At 63.7% G+C, this 20,506-nt stretch overlaps 1 protein-coding gene across 1 annotated transcript in view; it reads left to right on the forward strand.

The window, feature by feature from the left end:
• The first annotated feature begins 2,625 nt into the window (after positions 1–2,625).
• The window catches only part of KCNN3 (potassium calcium-activated channel subfamily N member 3), a 59,310-nt gene continuing 41,429 nt past the window's right edge, over positions 2,626–20,506 (forward strand). The window contains exons 1-2 of the mRNA XM_067539224.1: positions 2,626–3,377; positions 17,302–17,397. Of these exons, the coding sequence (XP_067395325.1) occupies positions 2,703–3,377; positions 17,302–17,397 (771 nt within the window). The 5' untranslated portion in view covers positions 2,626–2,702. The remainder of the gene's footprint in view (positions 3,378–17,301; positions 17,398–20,506) is intronic.

Consider the following 20,506-nt stretch of genomic DNA (forward strand, 5'->3'; position numbering starts at 1 on the left):
AGCTGGAGACAGTATAGCGCCTATGACACACAGTTAGACAGCAAAGAGCAGTGCTTGTACAGGCATGCCATGCACACACACATGCCACCAGCCAGTCAGGACAACGTGATTCTTAAGCTTCCTTTCCATGAAGTTCTCATTGGGGGAGGTCATTACTAAAGGCTGTCACAAAGCGCATGGTACGCCTGGCAGGGGCCCATCGCAGGATCAAGGCCCAATGGGAACATGGGCTCGGTAATGTCATGAACCCCTTCTCTTCCCCTCTGCAGAACCCAGGGAGTTTGCAGCTCAGGCATTTGCTCCCATGCAGACCATGCCCGTAATGAGCTGTTTCTTTATCTGATTGGTGTTCATAGAAGAGCATGTGCGAGACAGCCCTGCAGAGAAGCTGTGCTTAGGATGCTCACCTGGTTCTTGTATCAATCAGCCAGCTGCCCCCACCCCAAATTAGCCCCAGGCCATTTTAGTTTACTGAGGTCCCCCAGCGAGGAAGGAGTTTGCCAGCCCAGGCTGAAAAATGTGGGATTGCCAGCCTGGAGACGGGTGCATCCGCTGACTCGGCAGCGGCGACTAACAGCCATTTTTTGAATGAAATCCCCCCTAGAACAAGACAAGAAGCCGGTGGCTGTAAGCGGCTGCTTGGCACAGTCAGTCCCAGCGTGGAACCAGCAGAGCATTACCCTTCATACTGACTGCCATGGAGAGTAACTACAGCGTGCTGGCAGCTGGCGCCAGAACACTAGCCGTGCAGAGGTTGTTCAACACTCCTAGCCCTGGCTGGACGTGCATCGGAGCAGAACGTGGCTCGAGATCAACCCCAACCTGCCTGAAGTTGCCCAGGAGCCGCATGTAGAAAACACCGAGTCCAGCAAGGCCACAGGAAAGCACGTGAGATACCAGCAACCCCCTTCCCAAACCCAGAGCTGAGCACTGCAGAGGCCGGCAGGAAGCAGATGGAAACGTGCACAAGAAAGGGACTGTAGCCGTCTCTTCCTTCCACTGGAAAGTGACCTGGCTTTGCAGCCCAGGCAATGCCCCGGTGCTAAGTGTTCTCTGGCCAACCTGCTGCTCCGCTCGCTTGCCCTTTCCGTTGAGGGGAAGCAGATCCCGTCCGCTCCTGCTGGTTGGCGTGACCGTGATCGATGTCTCGCTTACCTGCATGCGACTGGCTCCAGGTGAGCATGGCAGGCAGGGGCAGATTTCCTTCGAGGTACCAACAGCATGAAGCCAGAGCAAGCTTTCTTGTTAAGCACAAGAGCAGACTAGGACTCAGGCTGTGATCTGCCCTGGCTCTCAGAGCTGAGCAGGACAGGCTGGAGGAAATGGGGCTGGTGAGTCAATGGGGTGGGGGGTGGGGGGCTCTTTCCCGCTGAAGCAGCACGTGTGGTGCAGCTGCCACAATCAGTGATCCCAGGGCTCTTTCCCCTGAAGGGAGGTTGTGAAATCTCTTGTCCCAGCCAATTCTAACTCTGCTAATCCCACGGTGTCCAGGAAATCCCCCTGCAGTGTTGCCTGCGCCCTTAAACTGCTGCCATACCCCTGCCCGGAAATGGCTGCAGTGCAGCGGTGGGGAAAGGCCTGCCCTACGGAGGACTAGTGAGGGGCCTGCTGGGATGAAATTTCCCTCATCAGTTTATAACTGGCATTTTTAAATGGGAGGGGCTGGAGGGGCTGTTCTAATGGATCTTTGAGCCCAGGGACCCTCCCCCAGCCCTCCTGCAAACCGACCTTCTGTGGTTTAATTCCAAATACCAAACGATTACATTAATTAAGTCTAAAGAGCACTGTGCCGATTTCACAGTCCCTGGGGTCATGCCGGCCGCTCACACACCAGACGGCTGCCGCTCCTCAGATTAGCAATGGGTCACGAGCGGCGTGTGTGCGGGACACAGGTCACCTCCATGCCACTTTACACCTGGCGCCCCTCCGGCACGCTGGGGCACCCACACTGCAGCAGGGGACTGAGCAGACTGGGGGGGAGGTTGGTGAGTCACCCCAGCACCCCAACTGCCAGTGCTCTGCCGCCCGGGGCCAGTTCTGAGCGGATCCCGCTCTCCGGGAGGGGGTGAGGGGCAGAACAAAGAGAAGAGGGGGGGCCGGGTCTGCCCCAGGCTTTGTGCAGAGAGGGCCGATTCCTGCTTCTGGGGCACCCAGCAGAGGAATTCAGCCCCTGCTATACTGCAGCCCCCCCCACGCCCCCAAGCCTCCCTTCACTCCCACCCACGCACGCCCCCCCCGGAACCCCCGCAGCCCCCGGCTGGGAGCCCGCCCCCCTCGGTCCGCCCGCCCCGTCGGGGCATCGCGGCCCCGCCCCGCATTTCACAGCCCCGCCCCGCCCCGCCCCTCCCCGCGCACGGACCCCTCCCCCTCCGAGTCCGGGGCCCCGCCCCTCAGCCGCCCGGCGCCCCAGCCCCGCCCTCGCAAGCGGGCCAACTACAACTCCCGTCCTGCCCCGCGGGCTCTGCGCCGGGAGAGCGGGGCGGGGCCGGCGGCGGGGCCGGCCAATGGGTGGCGCCGGCGGGCGCGAGGGGGCGGGGCCGCGAGGGGCGGGGCCCGGCGCCGCCGCCGAGCACAAGGCGCCCGCAGCCCGGCCGGCGAAGGCGCCCAGCCCGCCGCCGCCCCGCACATGCCCGCGCGCGGGAGGCAGGCCGCCGGGCAGGGGCCGCAGCCGGGCGCGCGCTGAGGCGGCCCCCGCCGCCAGCATGGAGGCGCCCGGGCCCCTGCGCGAGGCGGGGGCCCCGGAGGAGACCCCCCGCCCCGGGGACGAGCCGCCCGCCGGCCCCCCGCTGCCGCCGCCGCGCCTGCTGCTCGCCTCGCCGGCGCTCCGCCAGGGCAGCCCGCTCAGCCCGGGCGAGCCAGCCCCCGGCCCCGGGCGGCACCGGCAGCCCAGCCCGCTGGCGCCGCGGCGGGACAGCAACCCCTTCACCGAGATCGCCATGAGCTCCTGCAAGTACAGCGGCGGCGTCATGAAGCCGCTCAGCCGCCTCAGCGCCTCGCGCCGCAACCTGCTGGAGGCTGAGCCCGAGGGGCAGCCGCTGCAGCGCCTGGGGGCCGCCCCGCCGCCGCCGTCTCCCGAGCCCCCCGCCCACGCCGCCGCCGCCGGCCGCCCGCCCGGCCCGCCCGCCCACGCCGCCGCCGCCCTCGCCCTGCCGCCCCCGCGCCACGCCAACGCCGCCCGCCGCCACCCGCCCGCCGGGCCCGGCGCCTTCGCCCGCGCGCCCAAGCGGAAGCACCAGAACATCGGCTACCGGCTGGGCCACCGGCGCGCGCTCTTCGAGAAGCGCAAGCGGCTGAGCGACTACGCGCTCATCTTCGGCATGTTTGGCATCGTCGTCATGGTGATCGAGACCGAGCTCTCCTGGGGCCTCTACGCCAAGGTGCGCCCGGCCCGGTTCGGTTCAGTCCGGTCCGGGGCGCTCCCAGCCCCCTGCCCCGACGGGGCGCCCTGCCTCGCGGCCTGGCGGCGGGGTCCGCCCTGGAGGGGGGCACCGGGGAGGGAGGAGACGCCGCCGCCTGGTGGTGGTGGGGGGTCGCCCCCCGCTCGCTCCCCGCTCGGCTCCCCGCGGGCCGGGCCGGGCGGGGCCGGGCGCTTGGCGCGGCTCAGCTGTTGATTTCCGAGGGCTAATTTCAGACGGGGCGCAGCTGTCCTTCCTTGAAACCCAGCCACCGGCCGAGCAGCGGAGCCGGCTGCCTTGGGCCCCGCCGCCCCAGCCCCTCCCGAAGGCAGGAGCCGGCTGCTCCCCGCTGCTCACGGAGCACTCTCCGTCCCTGCCCTCCCGGCAGCCCCCCAGCGCCGAGCTCCCTGGGATCCTGGGCTGGGCTGGGCTGGGCTGGCTGCCCTGGACCCCGGCTCCCTGCACCCCTGCTCCTATTCCTACCCGTCCAGGCTCACTGCCGGGGGGCTGGGGATTCCCCTTGGCTGGCTCTGCCCCCAGTCTGGGGAGGGGGCCTCTCCTGAGCTAGAGTCTGCTTAGAAGAAATTGCCCCAGGGGTTGAGCCTTGAACCCATCAAGGAGCAGCTGGACCCTGGGGCGGGCTGAGCACTGGGACACTCGTCCCTCACTGCTAGAGCACCACCCCCAGCCTCCTGCCATGGCTCCCCTGCAGCCAGGGACGTCTGTTCACCTGGGCCCATGAGGGGGAAATCTCTTGTGGCTGGGGCCGGTCCCAGCAGGAGAGACGCCCCCGCCACCCCCTGGAGACACTGGCACAGCGCCTGGGGCTGCTCCAGGGCTCATCGCATGAGTCACCTCCGCTCTGTGACTCCCCCACCAGCTCAACAGGGATTCTGGGCTCCCCCCATGGCTGGGGCTGGCCTGTAGTTAGAGGGGACGTCCCCTCCAAACTAAGGGGTGCCCGGTCACCTTCCCACCGGCCTTGCAGTCCCGCTTTCCCTCCGGTTTCCTGGGGCTCTCCTGACTCCTGTGCGGTGGCCCAGAAGAGGCGCACAGGGATCAGACCTGGCTCCTCCATCTGTCTGGATGGGTTTGTGAACAGCCCCAGCCCTGAGGGCATGGTTGTCTGATCGCTGCCTGGCTGTCCCCCCTTTCTTCTTTCTCCCCCCCGTCTCTAGGGTGGGGCTGAGCCTGGGGCAGGGACTCCTTGCTGTTGGACCTGCAGGAGGGTTTGGTTTTGGCTCTGGTCTGTGCGGCGTGGAGCTGCTCTCAGGTGCAGGGGACGGGCCTCGCTGCTGACGCTCATCCTGTGTAACAAAGCCGGTGGGGGGCACGGGCTGGGGGGCGCACCTGCTAATGGGGCAGAGCATCCTGCAGAAGAGGTAGGCTGGAGAAGCCGGGGGTGGGACGTAGCCCACGGGTGTCGCTGACTCTCCAGCAGGAGTTTGCCCCGTTTCTACTCTCACAGCAGGAGGGTGGCGCTATTAAAGGGCTGCTTGACCTCCCTGGTGTGCTGCCCTTCATCCTCGCTGCTGCTCTGCTCCTGTGCCCAGTGCTTAAAGTGGTCTGAAAACAGCGGTGGCTCTGCCCTCATGTGGGAGCAGCGCCCCAGCTTTATTTTATTTTGCTGGCTCTTACACGCTGCCTGGCCCGGGACACCCCGTGCAAGCGGGTCCCACTGCCCGGCTGTGCCGCTGACCCCTGCCCTGAGCAGAGACATCGAGTACCACCCGCGGGAGGCCAGGCCTGCGGCTCCAGCCCTGTGTAGTTAGACGCCGCTGCGCGCGAGTCTGCCTGGGCAACACATGTGCGAGACCTAGCGTCCCTGTTCGCTCCCCAGCACCTCGCGTGGTAGCAAATGGCATGCTTGTTCCCCCGCCTGCTGTGCTGTGTGCAGCGGAGCCGTAGCATGGGCACCCCCGCTAGGACCAGTAGTGCCCCTGCCCCGCCAGTTGGTGTGTTTTCTTTCTAACACCCCCCCCACCTCCCCCCGGTTCCCTTTCTCTCTCTCTGGGTGTGCGCTGCAGGGATATGAATAACTCTTTGTGTAGACATCTGTCATGTTATTTATACCTATCTGGAGAGGGGCGATGAATAGACATCCACGCTAGCGGGGTGTGTGCGGTGCAGGCGGGGGGGGCTGTGTGGGGAGGGGGGGCGGGGTGGCTTGTGTCCCGGTCCCTGCCATGTCTTTGGCTCTTGCCCACAGGCGTTTGCAGCCCAGCAGCTGGGCTGGCGTTTTGCAGAGCCTGGGTCACATGGGCACAGAGGGAGTGGCGCAGAGGGGGTGTGTGGGAAGGGGCTGCTCTCTGCTTCCTGCAGCTCTCTGCGGGGCTCACGGTTGGGGGGCTGGGCGGGTGGGCGTGCGGGAGGGGAAAGGTGTCTTCAGCATTCGGCTCTTGCCTGTCTCTATCTCCCATGAAACCAAAGCCCAGGAGGGGAGTCCGGGTGGGTGCCCAGGGCACCCTGCCCACTCCCCCCATGGGCCTTGATCTGTGGGGAGGAGCACAGCTGGGTGGGGCTCATGGCTGGGCTCTGCCAGGCATGGAGGGGGGAGGAATTGGGGAGGAATAGCCAGGCAGTGGGCTGGGGGCAGGATTCCTTGTGACTGAATAAGTTTGATGGAGGCTCTTGAATGGAGGGGCGGGGTCACCCCAGGGGCCTTTGTGGCTCTGGCCTCCCTCGCCCCAAAGCTGGCGTCTGGATCTCTCGGGGCCGTTTCCATGTGGCCCTGAGGTGGTTTGCACAGTGTGGGCGTGGCTGCTGGGAAAGGTCTGGCCGGTTTCCCTCTAGCTGCGAGTTTCTCCGGGAGGGTCCCTGTTTAGCCGGCAGTGTCGCGGTTGAGGAGTGCCTGCGGCTGGTGGATCCCAGGGAGCAAAGTGGAGGGCGGCGAGGCTCAGGGCGGTGGGAGGACTGGGCCCTGCTAACTATTGTCAGTCCTGCCTGGCAAAGTACCCTAAGCCCAGGCTTCCTCGGGGCACAGGTTGCTGCTGCCTAACGCTCGGTGCAGCTGGCACAAATCCGGGCGGCTCTGTCCTCCGTGGCGCTGGGAGCTTGCCTGGTGGTGCCCCTTGCCACCATAAGAAAACAAGAGCGGCCATGCTGGGTCAGCCCAATGGTCCATCCTGCCCCGTGTCCTGTCGGCCCGTGGTGGGCAGTGCCAGGTGCTCAGAGGGAATGACCAGAACAGGCAACCATCGTGTGACCCAGCCCCTGGCGAACAGAGGCTGGGTCCCTTCAGGGCATGGTTCTGCATTCCTGCCCCAGCCGGTGTACTGGGGCTGTAGAGACCAGAGGGGAGCAGGGGCGGCCCCTGCCTCGGGGTCACGCTGCCGTGTCCGTGCCAGGCGAGACCCCTCCAGCTGGCTCACCCGGTCACCTCGCAGTGGCTCCTGGCTTTGCGCGCCAGCTGTACTGCGCACACAACTGTCCGCCACAAGGCCGTGGTAGGGGCGCACGGTGCTTCTCCAGGCTGCCTGGCGGCAGGCTCCTCGGGCGGCTATAAACCTGCCTCTCCTCCTTCCTCTCCTCCCGCCCCCCCCCCCCCCCCCCCCAACTAAGCCTTTTGGTACTGGAGGAACAGGCCCTGCTGGCAGGGAGTCTGTGCCTGCCAGCCCCAGGCAGCGCTTCCTCTGGCGGGGAGTCCCCTGGATCTCTGCTGCACCAGGCCAGGGATGTGAGGGGACACCCCCCCCCACACCCCCCGTGAGAGGGGGAGCTGGAGGGGGCTCTGCAGGGCCAGCTGGCCAGGGTGGAGTCTTAATGTCCTTCACTGAGCCGTAGCTCTGCCCGGTGGGCTTGTGTCCAGGGTTGCACAGAGCACTCAAGGCTGGCACGGCGGGGGGCTGTGGATGGGGATGGCAGGGCGTTGGCAGTCTGTGTATTGGGGCAGCCCAGGGCTGGGCCAGCGGGGGGTGCTGAGGGGGGTACCTCGGCAGGAGAGGGGGGCGTTGGCAGAGCCATCCTGAGGAATCCTTTGCTAGGTCTGGCTCCAGCTCCCCAGTTGCGCGGTGACGTGGAAGCTGAGGTCCCGGCGCTGTGGCGAGCAGGAGCCTGGGAGAGGGAGCCATGCTTGACAGGCGTTTGTCATGAGCAGCTCTGCATCTGGGCAGACACCTGTGAGCAGAGCCTCCTGCCTGGGCCCACCCGGGCCACATCTGGCTGCAGGGTGCCCCTGGGCAAGAGGGGTCCTGGCCACTCCCTGCCACAAGCCTGCCACCCTTGTGAGGAGGGCGGTGGCCTGGCTGCAGCGTCCACTGCTGTGTGCCCCCTTTCTCTCCCCCCGCCCCCTGCAAAAGGGGTGGAGGCTGCTCTGTGGCTGCTGCTTGATGATGCTCCGGTGAATGTGTCTATAAATAACCCCGGGCAGGCCACTGGCCCCAGTATGTTGGGAAACGGGGGCTTGTGGGCAGGTCCGTGCACCCATGGTTGAAGGGGTCCCCCGGGTCGGGAGCTGTCAGCTTGGGCTGGCAGAAGTTGTGCTGCTGGGGGAAGGGGCAGGAAGGGTCCTGGTGCGGCCGTGGTGCAGGGTTCAGCTGAGAGCAGAATGCCGGGTGCTCATGCTAGCCTCCCCCAGCTGAGGAGGGTAGGGCCCCTGCTGCCCAGGGCGTGGCGCGCACAGCCAGGAGCGAGGGGTCTGCAGACAGCACCCTGGGGTGAAGTGCCAGCGGCATCATCGCCATCCTAGGGCGTGCTATTGTAGGGCTGCTTCCGGGCGCTGGCGTGCGTGTTACTGTAGGGTTGCTGGTAAGCCCCATGCCATGCACACCCCATTGCTTTCCTGCTGGGGGGTATAGTCTGGGCGCGGCACCCCAGGGACGCTGGCTCCTAGGTGCAGTTTTGCCATAGAGCAGCCACCTTTCTGGGGAGGGAAGGTAGAGGGGTGACCTGGCCGTGTGCCATCACACCCAGCAGCTGGCAGTGGGGCAGAGCCTCTGACCCCTCTGTGCAGCAGATGGTGACTGAGTGCGCAGGTCTCCAGCCTCCCTGGCAGCCAGTTCCTTCGGTGAGTGACTGGTGGGTTTGGGGGGGCCTGTTCTAGGAGGGCTGGACGTGGGGGTGTCTGTCACAGACCTGGTCTGTGCAGATGTGGGGCCGTGCAGCTGCCTTCCCCACCCTGACACGTGCGCACGTCCGTCCTCGCGCTCACCTGCCCTGTGCCCCGGCTTGGAGGCGAGCCAGCAGCTTGGGTTGTGGGAGCTAGGGGCACTCGGCCCCCGGCCTCGGGAGCAGCTGCAGCGAGGGGCGAGTGTTCCCTCGGGCCACCCCCCCATGCTGGCCACTCCCTGGCCAACCTGCCAGCCAGAGTGGCTTTAATGGTGCTTCCACGTTGGCCCCTTCCTTCCACCCCGGCCTGCAGGGACCAGGAAAGCCTGAGCCCAACTGCCCGTTTTGAGCCGTCTGCTGCCCGGGGTACGTGTCCCTGCACCCTGTCCCTAAGGGAGCCGGCACCGCCCCCTGCCCCAGCTGGCAGGAGCGTGGGGCACACCTGGCACCCTGGCCTGCCTGCATGGCTGTCCTCTCCCTCTACGGAGGTGACCCCACTAGCCCTACCACACAGCTGGAGGGCAGGGTCCCGGCTCTCTGCTCAGAGAGCCCCATTTCTTCAGGGCCTGGTGGTTCCTTGGGCATCCTGAAGGTCCATGGTCTGGGCGGGGCCCTGGTTCTTGCTCAGGCCTAGGACCGGCCTGGCTCAGTCCTTCAAAGGAGCATTAGCCAGCATGCCTGGGGCAGGCGCCGGCCACGGCTGCGGGACAGGCTGCCTGAGGTCAGGCTCCATGCTGCCAGAGGGGTCTGGTCAGGTGCTGGTCCCGGCAGCTCCCACTGGCCAGGTGGCATCGCAGACACTGCCCCTCTGAACACTGAATGTGGTGCCCCCAGCTTGTCTGTGGTGCGGACACCAGCCGGTCCCTGCTGTGCAGGCGTCTCTCAGAGCCGTGTACAGGTGGGGAGCTGAGGCCCAGAGCGCCCAGGTGCCTGGTCTGAGGTCACGCAGGGAGGCCGTGCAGCAGGAGCTCTGCGGACAAGGGGGGCAGAGCTGCCAGGAGGTGGGTGAGGTTGGAGGCTGAGGGGCGGGGGAGTCCAGCAGGCTCCTGGCAGCCTGCGGTTGCTGGGGGCGTGAGGGAGGGAGCCCAGCGTCTGTGGAGCGCCTTATCCCGACTCGGGGCTGAGTGAAGGCGGCAGTGCTGGGGCTTGGCTCCATCCCTACGGCAGGAGGTTTCTGGAGGCTCCTTCCCCCACGCAGAGCACTCTGCCCTAGGAGCTGAGGCCCCTTGTAGGAATCTACTCGTATGGGCCTGGGGTTCTCTTGCTGTTCCCCTGGCCATGTCCCCCTCGTCTCTGGCTCCAGTCGGCCACGTCCTGTCCAGGCTCTGCACCCGTCACTTTGCTCTATTGGGTACAGCTTTGCTCAAAGAACCTGCCCCAAGCAGAGCGACACGCGTGACCCCTGAGGCTGGGAGCGCCCTGGTTGCTGCTGCGGCCGGAAGGTGCAGGGCTTCTGTTGTAGGGAGCTGCCAGAAACCCCCTGCCATCTCAGGGTGGGGTGCTGCTCCGCTGTTGACAAGATCTTGGTTCTGCTTGGCTCACCCCACGCTAGCTCTTCCTGTCAGGCCCCTCTGGAGCCGGCTCTGGCGGGAGCTGTGAATAAAGACCGGGGCTGGGTGGCAGGTTTTCCCAAATATCATTTGTCTTTCTACCTTTCTGCCTTGTCAGGCCATGGCCCCAGGGGGGCGGCGGGTATTGTTGCTGGTTCTGGCTCTGCTTTCCTGGGCTATTCCTGCTTGGCATGGATTGCTGTGCTGCTTGTTAAAGCTGGGAAGTAGCATGTGTATGGGAGGGTGAGGGGGTGTGTGTGGGGGAGGCGGGGGGTTGGAGACTCCTCCATTGAGCAGGGAAATGTTAACCTGCTCTGGATTCTGTATGCTTGGCTGGCTGGGGTCACCCAGACACGGGGCCTTTCTTCGGACCAAGCCCGGCTGGGGTGACAGACTGAGCACGGTGACTGTTACCAGTCAGGCTAATGTCTGTCATAGTCCCAGCTGCTTCCCCTGTGCTGAGAGCAGGGTGACGGAGCGTGCTGAGCCAGAGGCGGGTTTGTGTAGGGGATGGGTGAGAAGGGGCTGCGGTGACTCTCCTGGGCAGAGAGGCGACGAGGAGTTCAGTAGTCGCCCCGTGGTGACTGTCTCCTCTGCCGTCTCCCTTGGCTGCGCTGCCGGCGTTGCACTTGGCGATGGTGGGTGGGTGCGGCGGGCGTGGTGGGCTCTCTGCAGTGAAGCCGTCAGCACATTAAGGGACTGCAGCTGAGCCTGCCCTGCGAGACCCAGGGTCTGGACACGAGCTGGGGTTTGCCTTGACCGACCACACGTTCAGCTCGAGTCTCCTCCCTGTGCTGTGGCAGCCCCTAGGGATCCTCCCTCAGCCTTGCTCAGGCCGCACTCCTGATCCTTCTCTCTCCCTTGTGTCTATGGGAAGGATACCAAGCCACCTGCCTGGTGAGTCAGCAGGACCCACTTATCCCTTGCCTGGCACCACCCAGGCCTGTGGACAGGGTGGGAGTGCTACAGACACACGGCGCCATGCAGCTGGCACGACAGACCCTTCTGGGCGTGTTTCTGTTCTGTGCTGGGGAAGGGCTCCTCCGCTGTCTGAGCCCCTCTGCTGCTCCGACCAGCTGGCAGGCAGCGAAGGGTTAATGCTGTCTAGAGGGTGATGTCTGACTGCAAGTACTCGGGGGCCCTTCCCTGCACAGTGGCACTGATCTGCCCCTCAGACATGGCAGCAGCTTGTGCCCTAGTGTGCTCTGGGCTGCGTCTGCACCCGGGTTGTGGGGGCTCCGCTGCGCGCTGGCCAGTGGCCTCTGTTGGACAGCCCCATGGCAGCCCGCGCTGCGGGGCTCTCAGAGCATGGCACTGCCATTCCCAACTCCCTGGGCCACTTGGGCCTGGGCAAAGAACCCAGGAGCCCTGTTGTGACCTTGGGCAAAATCCCTGCCTGCCTCTTCTGCCCCCCCCACCTTTTGTCTCGTTCCTTTAGACTGAGCTCTTCCGGTCAGGGGCTCTCAGGATGCAGGTCCCTGCACACAAGGCAGATGTTGGCTAGATTGAATGCAACTGGTGCAGTGGGGTGTGGGGGGTGGACACACTTAGCTGTGTCTGGGGGGCGGGGTGTGTGGACACTCTGGGGGGTAGCTGCCCGTATCCCCACACACAGCTGCACCAGTTTAACTAAATCTGTTTTAAATCACTCCTTTAAATGGGTGCAAGTTCCTGTGTAAACCAGCCCCGGACCAGGATCCCCTGCTCTGGGCCCTGGCTGCACTAACAGAACCACAAGGTAGTCCCTGCTCCAAACAGCTCAGGGCCTGAGGCAAGAGACGGAGGGGGAGCAAGGAAACAGTGAGCCAATTCTGTGCTGCAGCCCAGGTGTGATCCCTGCCCGGCAGCAGCCTAGTCCTTGTGTGTGCAGCGCCTGGCACGATGGGGCCCGAGCCGCCAGGGGCTGTCACGTGCTACCCTAATGGCACTGGCAGGGCAGGGGCCTTACAGACCAGCCTCACCTCTTCTCTGACTGGTTGGACCCCGTGTGCGAGACCTGGTGTGAACCAGCCCTGGTGTCAGTGGAGCTATGCTGACTTACCCCAGCTGGGCTCTGGCCCTGGGGCTGGACCGCTCCGGACTATCCAGCAGGGGCTGGAATGGGAGACGTGGTATGCGTGGCATGGCCCATCTGGTGTGGTATCCTGCCTCTGGCACAGACCCAGCCCCTGCCCCTGTTAGTCATTAGTTGTGCAGGTCTGTAGGTGACACGGGGGATTCCTGCCTCACCCCTACAGCTGCTGAGTGGCCCTGAAGCCTGAGGGTTGGTCACTGTGTGCGCCGAGATCTTTGATCCCAGCCTGTAACTGTGCATTTGGTAGCGAAGTCGTCCTTGGTTCCATCGCTCCAGGAGTGACTGTGGACCTGCACAGCACAGGGTCTGTGGCAAACACCGGTGCAGGGAGGTCCGTGTGCCTACGTCAGAAGGGTTGGTCCCCCTCGCGTGTGGGGCAGCGGCTCTGGGGCAGTCAGAGCTGTAGCAGCCTTGGCACGAGCTCTGCGCTAGAGCCTGCCTATTAATAGCCGAGGCTTGGTCTCAGCACGTCTAGTGACACCCGCTATTCTGTGCAAACAATGGCGAGGCCAGTGCCAGACTGTGAGGCTAGCACCGGTGCGTGGCCCTGCCGGGCTGCAGGAGAACAATGCTTCCCGGTCGCCAGGCTGCGCCCGGCATATCACAGCCTCCAGTGCCAGTGGGTTATTTTTATGGCAGATTTCCTCCTGTTAAATGCCCAGGGGGAGGCAGAGCCCTAGGGGGAACCTCCATAGGCCACTGGGCTCTACCCACTAGGTCACACTGCCTCGCACGGGACCGTGCTGTTCCGTGGCCCCGTGAAACACATTGAAGATTTGAGGCCTGTGAACATCATACAGCACCACTCGCTGGCTGCTCTGCTGGCAGAGATGCGAGCGCTGTGGGTCCGTCGTTCCACACAGCGAGCTGGGCACCGGCTGTGCGGGGCTGCCCTGCCTTTTGATACCGTCAGTCCAGGGTGGCTATGGAGGAGTGAGGCTGTAGGTGCCTCTGCTGCACGAAGGGCTGCAGCCTGGCAGGCAGTGACTCGGCGAAGGGCATGTGCCGGGCTGGGGCAGGGAGGGGCACGTCCGTGAGGCCGTTGCTGGGCTACGGTGTCCACGCTTGGAGATGGAGGTTGAGGGTTGGACAGGGTCCAGGAAGGAGCTAGGAGGAGTCGGAGTCTGGAACACCGGAGTTAGTTCCAGCTATCTTAACATAACACAGAAAAGGTTGAGGGGGCTTGGTCAGGAGCTGCCAGCACTGAGGTGGAGAGGAGATTTCTGATGAGAAACGGCTCCTTAATCTAGCAGAGGCAGCACAAGACGCAGGGCTGGCAGCTGAAGCCAGGCCTGTCCAGACTAGAAATACGGTGCAGTTTTTGCACAGGAGGGTAGCTAAGCAGCGGAACAGACTGTCCAGGGCGGTGGGGATTCCCTGTCACTCGGGGAGGCTTGGCTGCCTTCCTAACCCCCACGCTCCAGCGGAACCAGTCGTTCTGGGCTGGATGCAGGAGTCTCCGGGTGAGGTTCTCTGGCCTGGGCTCGGCAGGGGTGAGCCAAGATTATAAAGGTCCTTTCTGGCCTTGGAATCCAGGAGTCCCTTCGGCCCTGGGCCGGTCCCTGCACAGTAAGGCCAAGGCAGGCTGAGGAGGGGAAGCTGTGCCTGCGGCCGGGGCTGCTCCTGCCCTGTGCCTTAACCGAGGGGTGTGCTCCCAGGGGTGGTGTCTTGTGCCTTTCCCCAGCCTGGTCTGCACAAGGGTGGATGGCTGCAGCCATGCTATCGACCTCTCTGCTCGTGAGCCATGGGGAATTCCTCTCCCCAGCTGAGCGCAGCCGCCCGGGTCAGCAGGGCTGTGATGGGCTTCCCTGCACCAGTCTCCCCAGCCGCCCCCGGAGCTGGCTTGGGACTTACTCATGCGGCACTGCTCCCCTCCTGGGGAACGCTCCAGGCAGCATCGCTGGTGCTCTCTGCTCATCCATCAGCGGCTCTGCCTGTCTGCATCTCTCCCGTGGGCCTCTTTATCTCCCGGCTCGGAGAACAATCCCGCTAACCGCCCTCGTTTTCTTTGGCTCTGCTCTCGGGTTTATGTGGAAATTCCCCTCCGGCAGCAGAGAGAAGCTAGGTGGCCCCGTCCGCACTGGTGTGAAGTGGCTCTGCCGGTGATGCGGCTCCTCGGGAAGGCAGAGACCCTGCTGGTGGGTACGTTCCACCCCGGCCGAGGTCCTTGCAGCAATGGGTCTGGCATGGGGCAAGCCCCTGGGGCCATTTCCTTGTGTAGATTCTGCCTTTCTCACTTTTGAGAGAGGGGAGGCGGACCTGGGGGCTAATGCCCCACGGCTCAGGAAAGCTGGGCTTGGTTTGCTGGGTCTAACAGGCCCCCCCCAGTCTCCTAGGCTGGATTGCCAGTGCTTGGCCCCCCCAGTGGGGGTTTGACATCTGAAGAGCTCAGCTCCCAACACGCTGAGCTGGTTGGGCACGTCTCTGCGTCTGTTTAACCTCTGCTGAGGGGGAGAATAATCCTGCCCGTCTTGGATGTTAAGGCTGTGAACTCTGCAGGCAGGGACTGCCCTGCTCTGTCCGTGCAGCACCTGGCATGGCAGGGCCTGGCCTGGGTTGGCGTGCCAGTTGCTACCTCAGCGCAGACACTAGGGAGGGGGCGGTATTTGTCAGTGGAGTTCCTAATGCCAGCAGGGTCCTGGGCTAGGTTTACCCGGCTCTGGGACAGCTCCTTCCCATTCTGCTGCTCACATTTGTCTTCCACCTTCTCTTTCTTCCATGGGACTCTGCACTAGCCTGGCCATGGGTGGCTGGAATTTGGGAGGGAGCATCTGCAGCTGGGGTCTCGAGCGTGTTGCCTGGGCTCTGAGTGACTAGCACAGGCAGGGTCATGACCGGAGCAAGTGAGGGTTTTAAGAAAGTCACTTTAACAAGTCAGGAGCTTGGTTGTCTTGAGCATGCAGGGAAGTCGGCTCAGTCAGCTGGAGTGAAATGGGGGCTGCTGAGCTGTGAACACCGAGGGGGCGGCGGCAGGAAGTCCCATGGGGCAGCTGCTGAGGGACAAGAAAGGGGCATCGGGGTTGGCAGAACGATTGGGAGCGGGTAGAGACGGGGCTTTAGGTGTTCCTAGCGTCTGGGGGGAGACTGGGGAAAAGCCAGACTGCAGCTGCCCCTGTTTGGGGGGGGAGGGAGCAGGGAAGGGGCAGACTGTGGCCATGAAACTGCACTGGGTTCTTGTGTGCTGGGTGAGCCGAGTCAGTGGGCGGCAGACTCGCCAGCTGCAAACCCTGGGATCAGACATCTTTCTTCCCCTCCCCTCCCCCCCGGGTGAGGCACCAGCCCCTCTGCTGACAGATGCTGTGCTGGGTCGCCAAGACACAGCTCTTCCTGTGGCTCCGCTGGCTGGAGCTGGCCCAGGTAGGTCGCTGCCAGGCAGTGAGCCTAGCGATGGGAGCCCTGGGGTAGCCATGCAGGACTGGGAGACAGAGCAGGGTCTCTTCTCCTGCAGCCGCCATGAGCACACATCGGCCCCGGCCTCGGCAGGAGACAGGGAGGGGTGCAGTTGTCTTGCCTTTCCCCAGGGAGCCTGTATTGGGGGTGGGAACCAAGGAGCAGAGAGCTGGGGTCTGGAAGCAGCAGCTTTGCTCATGGGTGACCAGGGGCTGGTTTAATTTACATAGCGCTAATTAACAGGAGGATCTAATCAGGCCACCCATTAGCTGGCAGTGACTCTCAACAGATTGCTGGAATCTCCTGGCCAGCCGGCCGAGGGGAACATCATCACATCCAATGACATTAGATTAAAAACCTTGGTGGAAAAAGGCTGTTCTTCCCGCAGGCAAATCGATGCCAACAGCGTCACACTCCCAGCTGCTGAGCCCCGCCGAGGCGCAGGGACGCGGCCCCCGAGGACCCCTTCATCCAGCGGCCGCTTGTGGGGGCTGGCCCGCTTCCCAGCAGTGAGGGGCGAGGCTGGGCCTGTGGCAGCGGCCCTGAGGGGTCTGGCCAGGAATCCGACCCTTTGGGCCAGTCCGCTTGGTCCCCTGGGCCTCAGTTCCCGCCTGTGGGTTGCGGCGGGATTGCCAGGAGCCGGGTGTGTCGCCTGACCTGGCCAGAGGGCTGGTGCAACTCTGGTGTGGCTGTGCAATGAGACTAAATGCGCCCCTCCTAGCAGGGGGTGGGGGCCATAATTAACATCTGTGGGGGCTTTGAGACCTGAGAGGCCTGGCAATTCCTACCTCGCTGGCCCATGCCAGCTGCAAGACACCACACAGACGGGGTAACCCGCCCCTAGGAAAGTCCCCTTCTGACCCCAACCGAGAAGCCAGCACATGCCCTGAAGCAGGACGGTGCAGATGGCTGAGGAGCACCATGCGGGGTCTCTTACCGCTATTCTGTTCCTTGTGGGGCTGGGGTCAGCTGGAGCCTTGGCGTCAGGAAGCCTCTAACCCCCGGGCACTGTTCAGCAGGGAATGGGGTGACACCAGGCTGAGGGTGCAAACACCCCAGCCTGCAGCGCTGTCCTGTGCAAGCACCTTTATCCCAGCCCTGTGCAGCAGGGAATGGCTGTCCTCGGTTTACAGACGGGACCTGAGTCACAGGCCAGCCTGACTGGCCCCGGGCATCTGAGCAGAGCCTTTGCCCTCTGCTGTAATTTTTCCTCCCAGTTGCAACAGGGAAGAACAAGCCCAGAAGTGGCGGTTTGATGTGTTCCTCCATGCTGCTGGGTTGTCTCATTACAGTCTGCGACTTCCTGCTGGAAAATGCAGGGCTGGCTGGGCCGTGCTCTGTACAGACCGCACTGAGCGGCCCCCGGGACGCTGTCAGCACCGGGAGCCCGTGTGTGGAGTGGGGCAATGGTCACTCTGAGGGCGAGGGGCAGCGTCAGGGAGCAGGGACAAGCCCGTGCAGTGAGTCAGGCGGACCACCCCCAGCGCCAAGTGCCTGTCTGGCTCCGAGCCCCAGCGCCAGGGCGCTTGGAGGAGCTGTGCAGTGGGGAGAGGGGAGGAGAAGGGGGATGTGCTCGTGGCTGGGGGGGGCAGACAGCAGGTGTCTCCCCAGGAAGCTGTGGGCAGTGCAGGGAGCAAGCAGCTGCTGGCATCCTGGGCTCAGGAGTGGGGGGCCAGCAGGTGCCATTGGGCTTGCTCCGTGGGCGCCCATGCATCTGCCGCATAGGGCACGTTGGGCCTTCTGCGGGGCCCTGGCCTGTGGACCCAGTTCCGTCTCTGTGGGGTGGGGGTGAACAGCCCTTCCTGGCCCCCCCTCCCCTAATGCTTTCTCCTTCCTTGTCCTGCAGGATTCCATGTTTTCTCTGGCCCTGAAATGCCTGATCAGCCTGTCCACAGTCATCCTGCTGGGCTTGATAGTTGCCTACCACACCCGGGAAGTGCAGGTAGGTCCCTGGGGGGCTCCTGGGAGAACCAGGCCCTTTTCTGGGCACGTCTGTGTTCATGGTGGGCACAGAGCCACGTGCGTGTGTTGGGGGATGTAAAATGTCCGGGGAGGGGAGGGGGGAGGGAGACAGCAGGCCTGGTTCCCACTTAGCACCAGGCTCATCTTGCATGGCCACACAAGGGCAGCTCCACCACTCCAGAGACTGCTCCATGCCGGGTCGGGTCAGCTCAGCTGCCCTTGTGTGGCCAGGCTGCATGTGTCTGTCTCCTGCTCCCGCGCTAGGCAGGGTTACCAGGAGCTGGGGGACGCAGAGCAGGGCACTTGTCCAGCAGTGCTGAGCCCTAGGAATGGCCATGCCACCAGCTCTGCCGTCAGCCCAGTCTCCCGTCTGACTGGCTACGGCCAGCTGCTGCACGGGATGGTGAGCGGGCAGTGACGGGACCAGGTGCCCCCCTAACCTTGGCAGTTGGGCTTAGAGCCCTTCCACGTACGGGCCTGATGACTGTTGCTCCGTCCGCGTGGTCCTGTTACCCAGAGCAACATCCAATCCTCTTCGAATCGTGCTATGACCCGGGCCTCGACGTCCTGTGGCAGTGAGCTGCTCTGCTCTGCTCTGCTGACGGTGTGCTGTGTAAGGAGAAGCGTTTCCCTTGCTCGGTTTTCATGCTCTCTGGGGGAAGTGGAGGGTTTGCTATGCCAGGACCCAGCAGAGCTCCACCCGGGCTGCTCCGTCTGTGAGGCAGGTGCTGGGTGCTACGTCTGCCACCTGCAGTGAGGGCCCTGGCGGGAAGGGAAGCCAGAGGAACAGGCCAGAGCTTTCACTGCTTGTGCCAGGGAGACAACACGCCAAGGAGAGCTGTGCAATGTTCTCCTAATCAGCCCTGCACGCTCTCTTCCTCCCGGCTGCGCTGGGTCGCTGGGAGCTTTGCTCCAGGAACGCCACTTCTGCATGGCCTCTGGACCCAGCTTCAGCTTGGTGCTGGGAGAGAGAGGGGAGAGAACAGTTGCCTAGCAGGAGATGCCAGGACGCCAGCGTCACCCGGCCCTCCAGGGCCCACACGGGACGGCAGCCTGAAAACAAACGGCCACAAATGGCTGCCTCATCTGCAGCCCGGCCTGTGAGGCCAGCAGGTTTGGCGCTGCCAGCCTCTGTGCACAGCAGGATGCGGGTACCGGTGTGGAAGCCCCACAAGTTACGTTCCTAGCCGCCGAGCGCAGGAGGATCCACAGCGCTGGCACCAAGGTCTGGCCTCTGCGCACAGCAGAGTCCGTGGCCATTGCTCCAGGATTTGTGTTCCAAGGGAAGCCTGATCCTTGCACCTAAGCTGCAGGTTCATGCTCCCAGTCTCCGTGTGCAGCAGGGTTCACTCCTGGGCCGGGATTAGGTGTGGGCAATACCTGGAGTGGGGAGTCCATATCTCTTCCCACCCCAGAGTGGCTCTTCCCGCCCTCAGTGAGCTGCCAGAGCCTGCTGCTGGCTCCTGCTCTGCCAGCCATAGGCTTGCCGTGTGACCACCCGCAGGGGAAAAGTGTATGAAGGACTGAAGAGCAGTGATTGGAAAAGCAAACTTCCTGCATGGGGCGCAGGCCGGGCCGACACCTTCGCTGGGCTGGGAGGAGCTTTCCTAGCAAGTTCGTCCCAAGCTGCTCTGCTTTAATGCTCCTTCGCATCAGACTGTCCCGGCTGTCGGACCCGTATGCAGGGGGTGCCAGGGCTCCCCTGCCTGGGAATTGTCCAGCTGCAAGTGTCTGGGGCCCACCCTGCTCTCAGCTCTTCCTCTAGGCTGGGTGCAGTTCCCTGCCCCACCGGGTGAGGACCCCTGTGCAGGGGAGGAGCCGGGTCTGAGCTCTACGAAGGGGCATGTGATTCCTCGCCAGGTCTCGCAGGCAGCCACAGTCTTCTGGGGGCCCCGGCTAGCTTTGAATGGATTAACCCTGCTCTCACATCCTTCCCACCCAGTCACCGTCCCAGCTAATGCCTCATGGCTCTCTGCTGGAAGGGCAGCTCTGCTTTCCTTCTGCTTGCCCCCTAGTTACTGGGGCTGTGCCCTGGGTAGGGAGCAGAGCATGCTCTGGGAAGGGCGCTCCTGTCTTCACCTCCAGCGCTGTCCTGTCTGCCTCTCCCCTTCCTGCTCACGGCTCTTGGCCATTTGGAAGCTGATTTCAGTGGGCAATGGGCACTTCGGAGACTCAGCCCTGGCTGCCGACTGTCCTGCCCATCCCGGTTCAAGGCTTCCCGTTCTGCAGCATCCCAGGCGAATGCTGCTCCTGAACTTCTTTGTTCTCCATGCAGCCCTGAGGAGTCGCTTTCACCCAAAGGCGCTTTACCTCCCCCTTCCGGGCAGGTTTCAGCCTCCTGGGCTTTCAGAGATTGTCGCAGACTGCTGCAGAGTCTGGCGTGGCCTGGAGAACTCAGGCCTGCACTCCCACAGGAACAGCACCTCCTGCAGTCACATGTGGGTTTTGCTGCTCCAGGGCTCTTTGAATGGAGCTTCGTGAGCAAAGACCGTGTCTGCATGCAGGCCGGGACAGCGGAGAGCCTTTTCTGCATGGCCTGCCCGTGGGGAAAGGGGCAGGACTGGACCCTCTGCTCTGCCCCTCAGGAGACAGGGCAGCTCCGAGGCGCAGCCCAGCTCCTAGGTCTCCGGTGCAGCTTGTCGGATCCTTTATTGTTATAACTGGTCCAGCTGGCAGTTGTGGCCCCCCCGCTTCTTCTTTGCAATCACCCACAGACCAGCACCCTGAGACTGTGACAAATGTTGCACCTGTCTGAAGTGTAAAATCTGCTGTACTGAGGGAGCCCTTTGTTTTCCTCGCCTTGCAGCAAAACGGTGCAGGCAGCATGTGACAAATGTTTGGCCATTTCTAGCTTAGACTAGGTCAAAGGCACGGCCGAGAATCCACACGTTGTATGAAAAATGAAAAACACCCGCGTCCCCTCTGGGAATAGAGAGTGCCCGGGCAATGCACACGTTTGTCCGTGACTGCACCAGCGGGACTGGCCAAGGAGGCTGCCGACCTTTCCTCTAGATGGACATTTCACAGCAAATATTGGGAGAGCTCTGCTCTAGCAAAAGTACCATTCCCCCCAGGCTGCTTTGTTTGTG

The sequence above is a fragment of the Emydura macquarii genome, unplaced genomic scaffold (assembly GCF_026122565.2).
Source record: "Emydura macquarii macquarii isolate MOO-44397 ecotype Brisbane River unplaced genomic scaffold, CSIRO-AGI_Emac_v2 contig_527, whole genome shotgun sequence".
NCBI lineage: Eukaryota > Metazoa > Chordata > Testudines > Chelidae > Emydura > Emydura macquarii.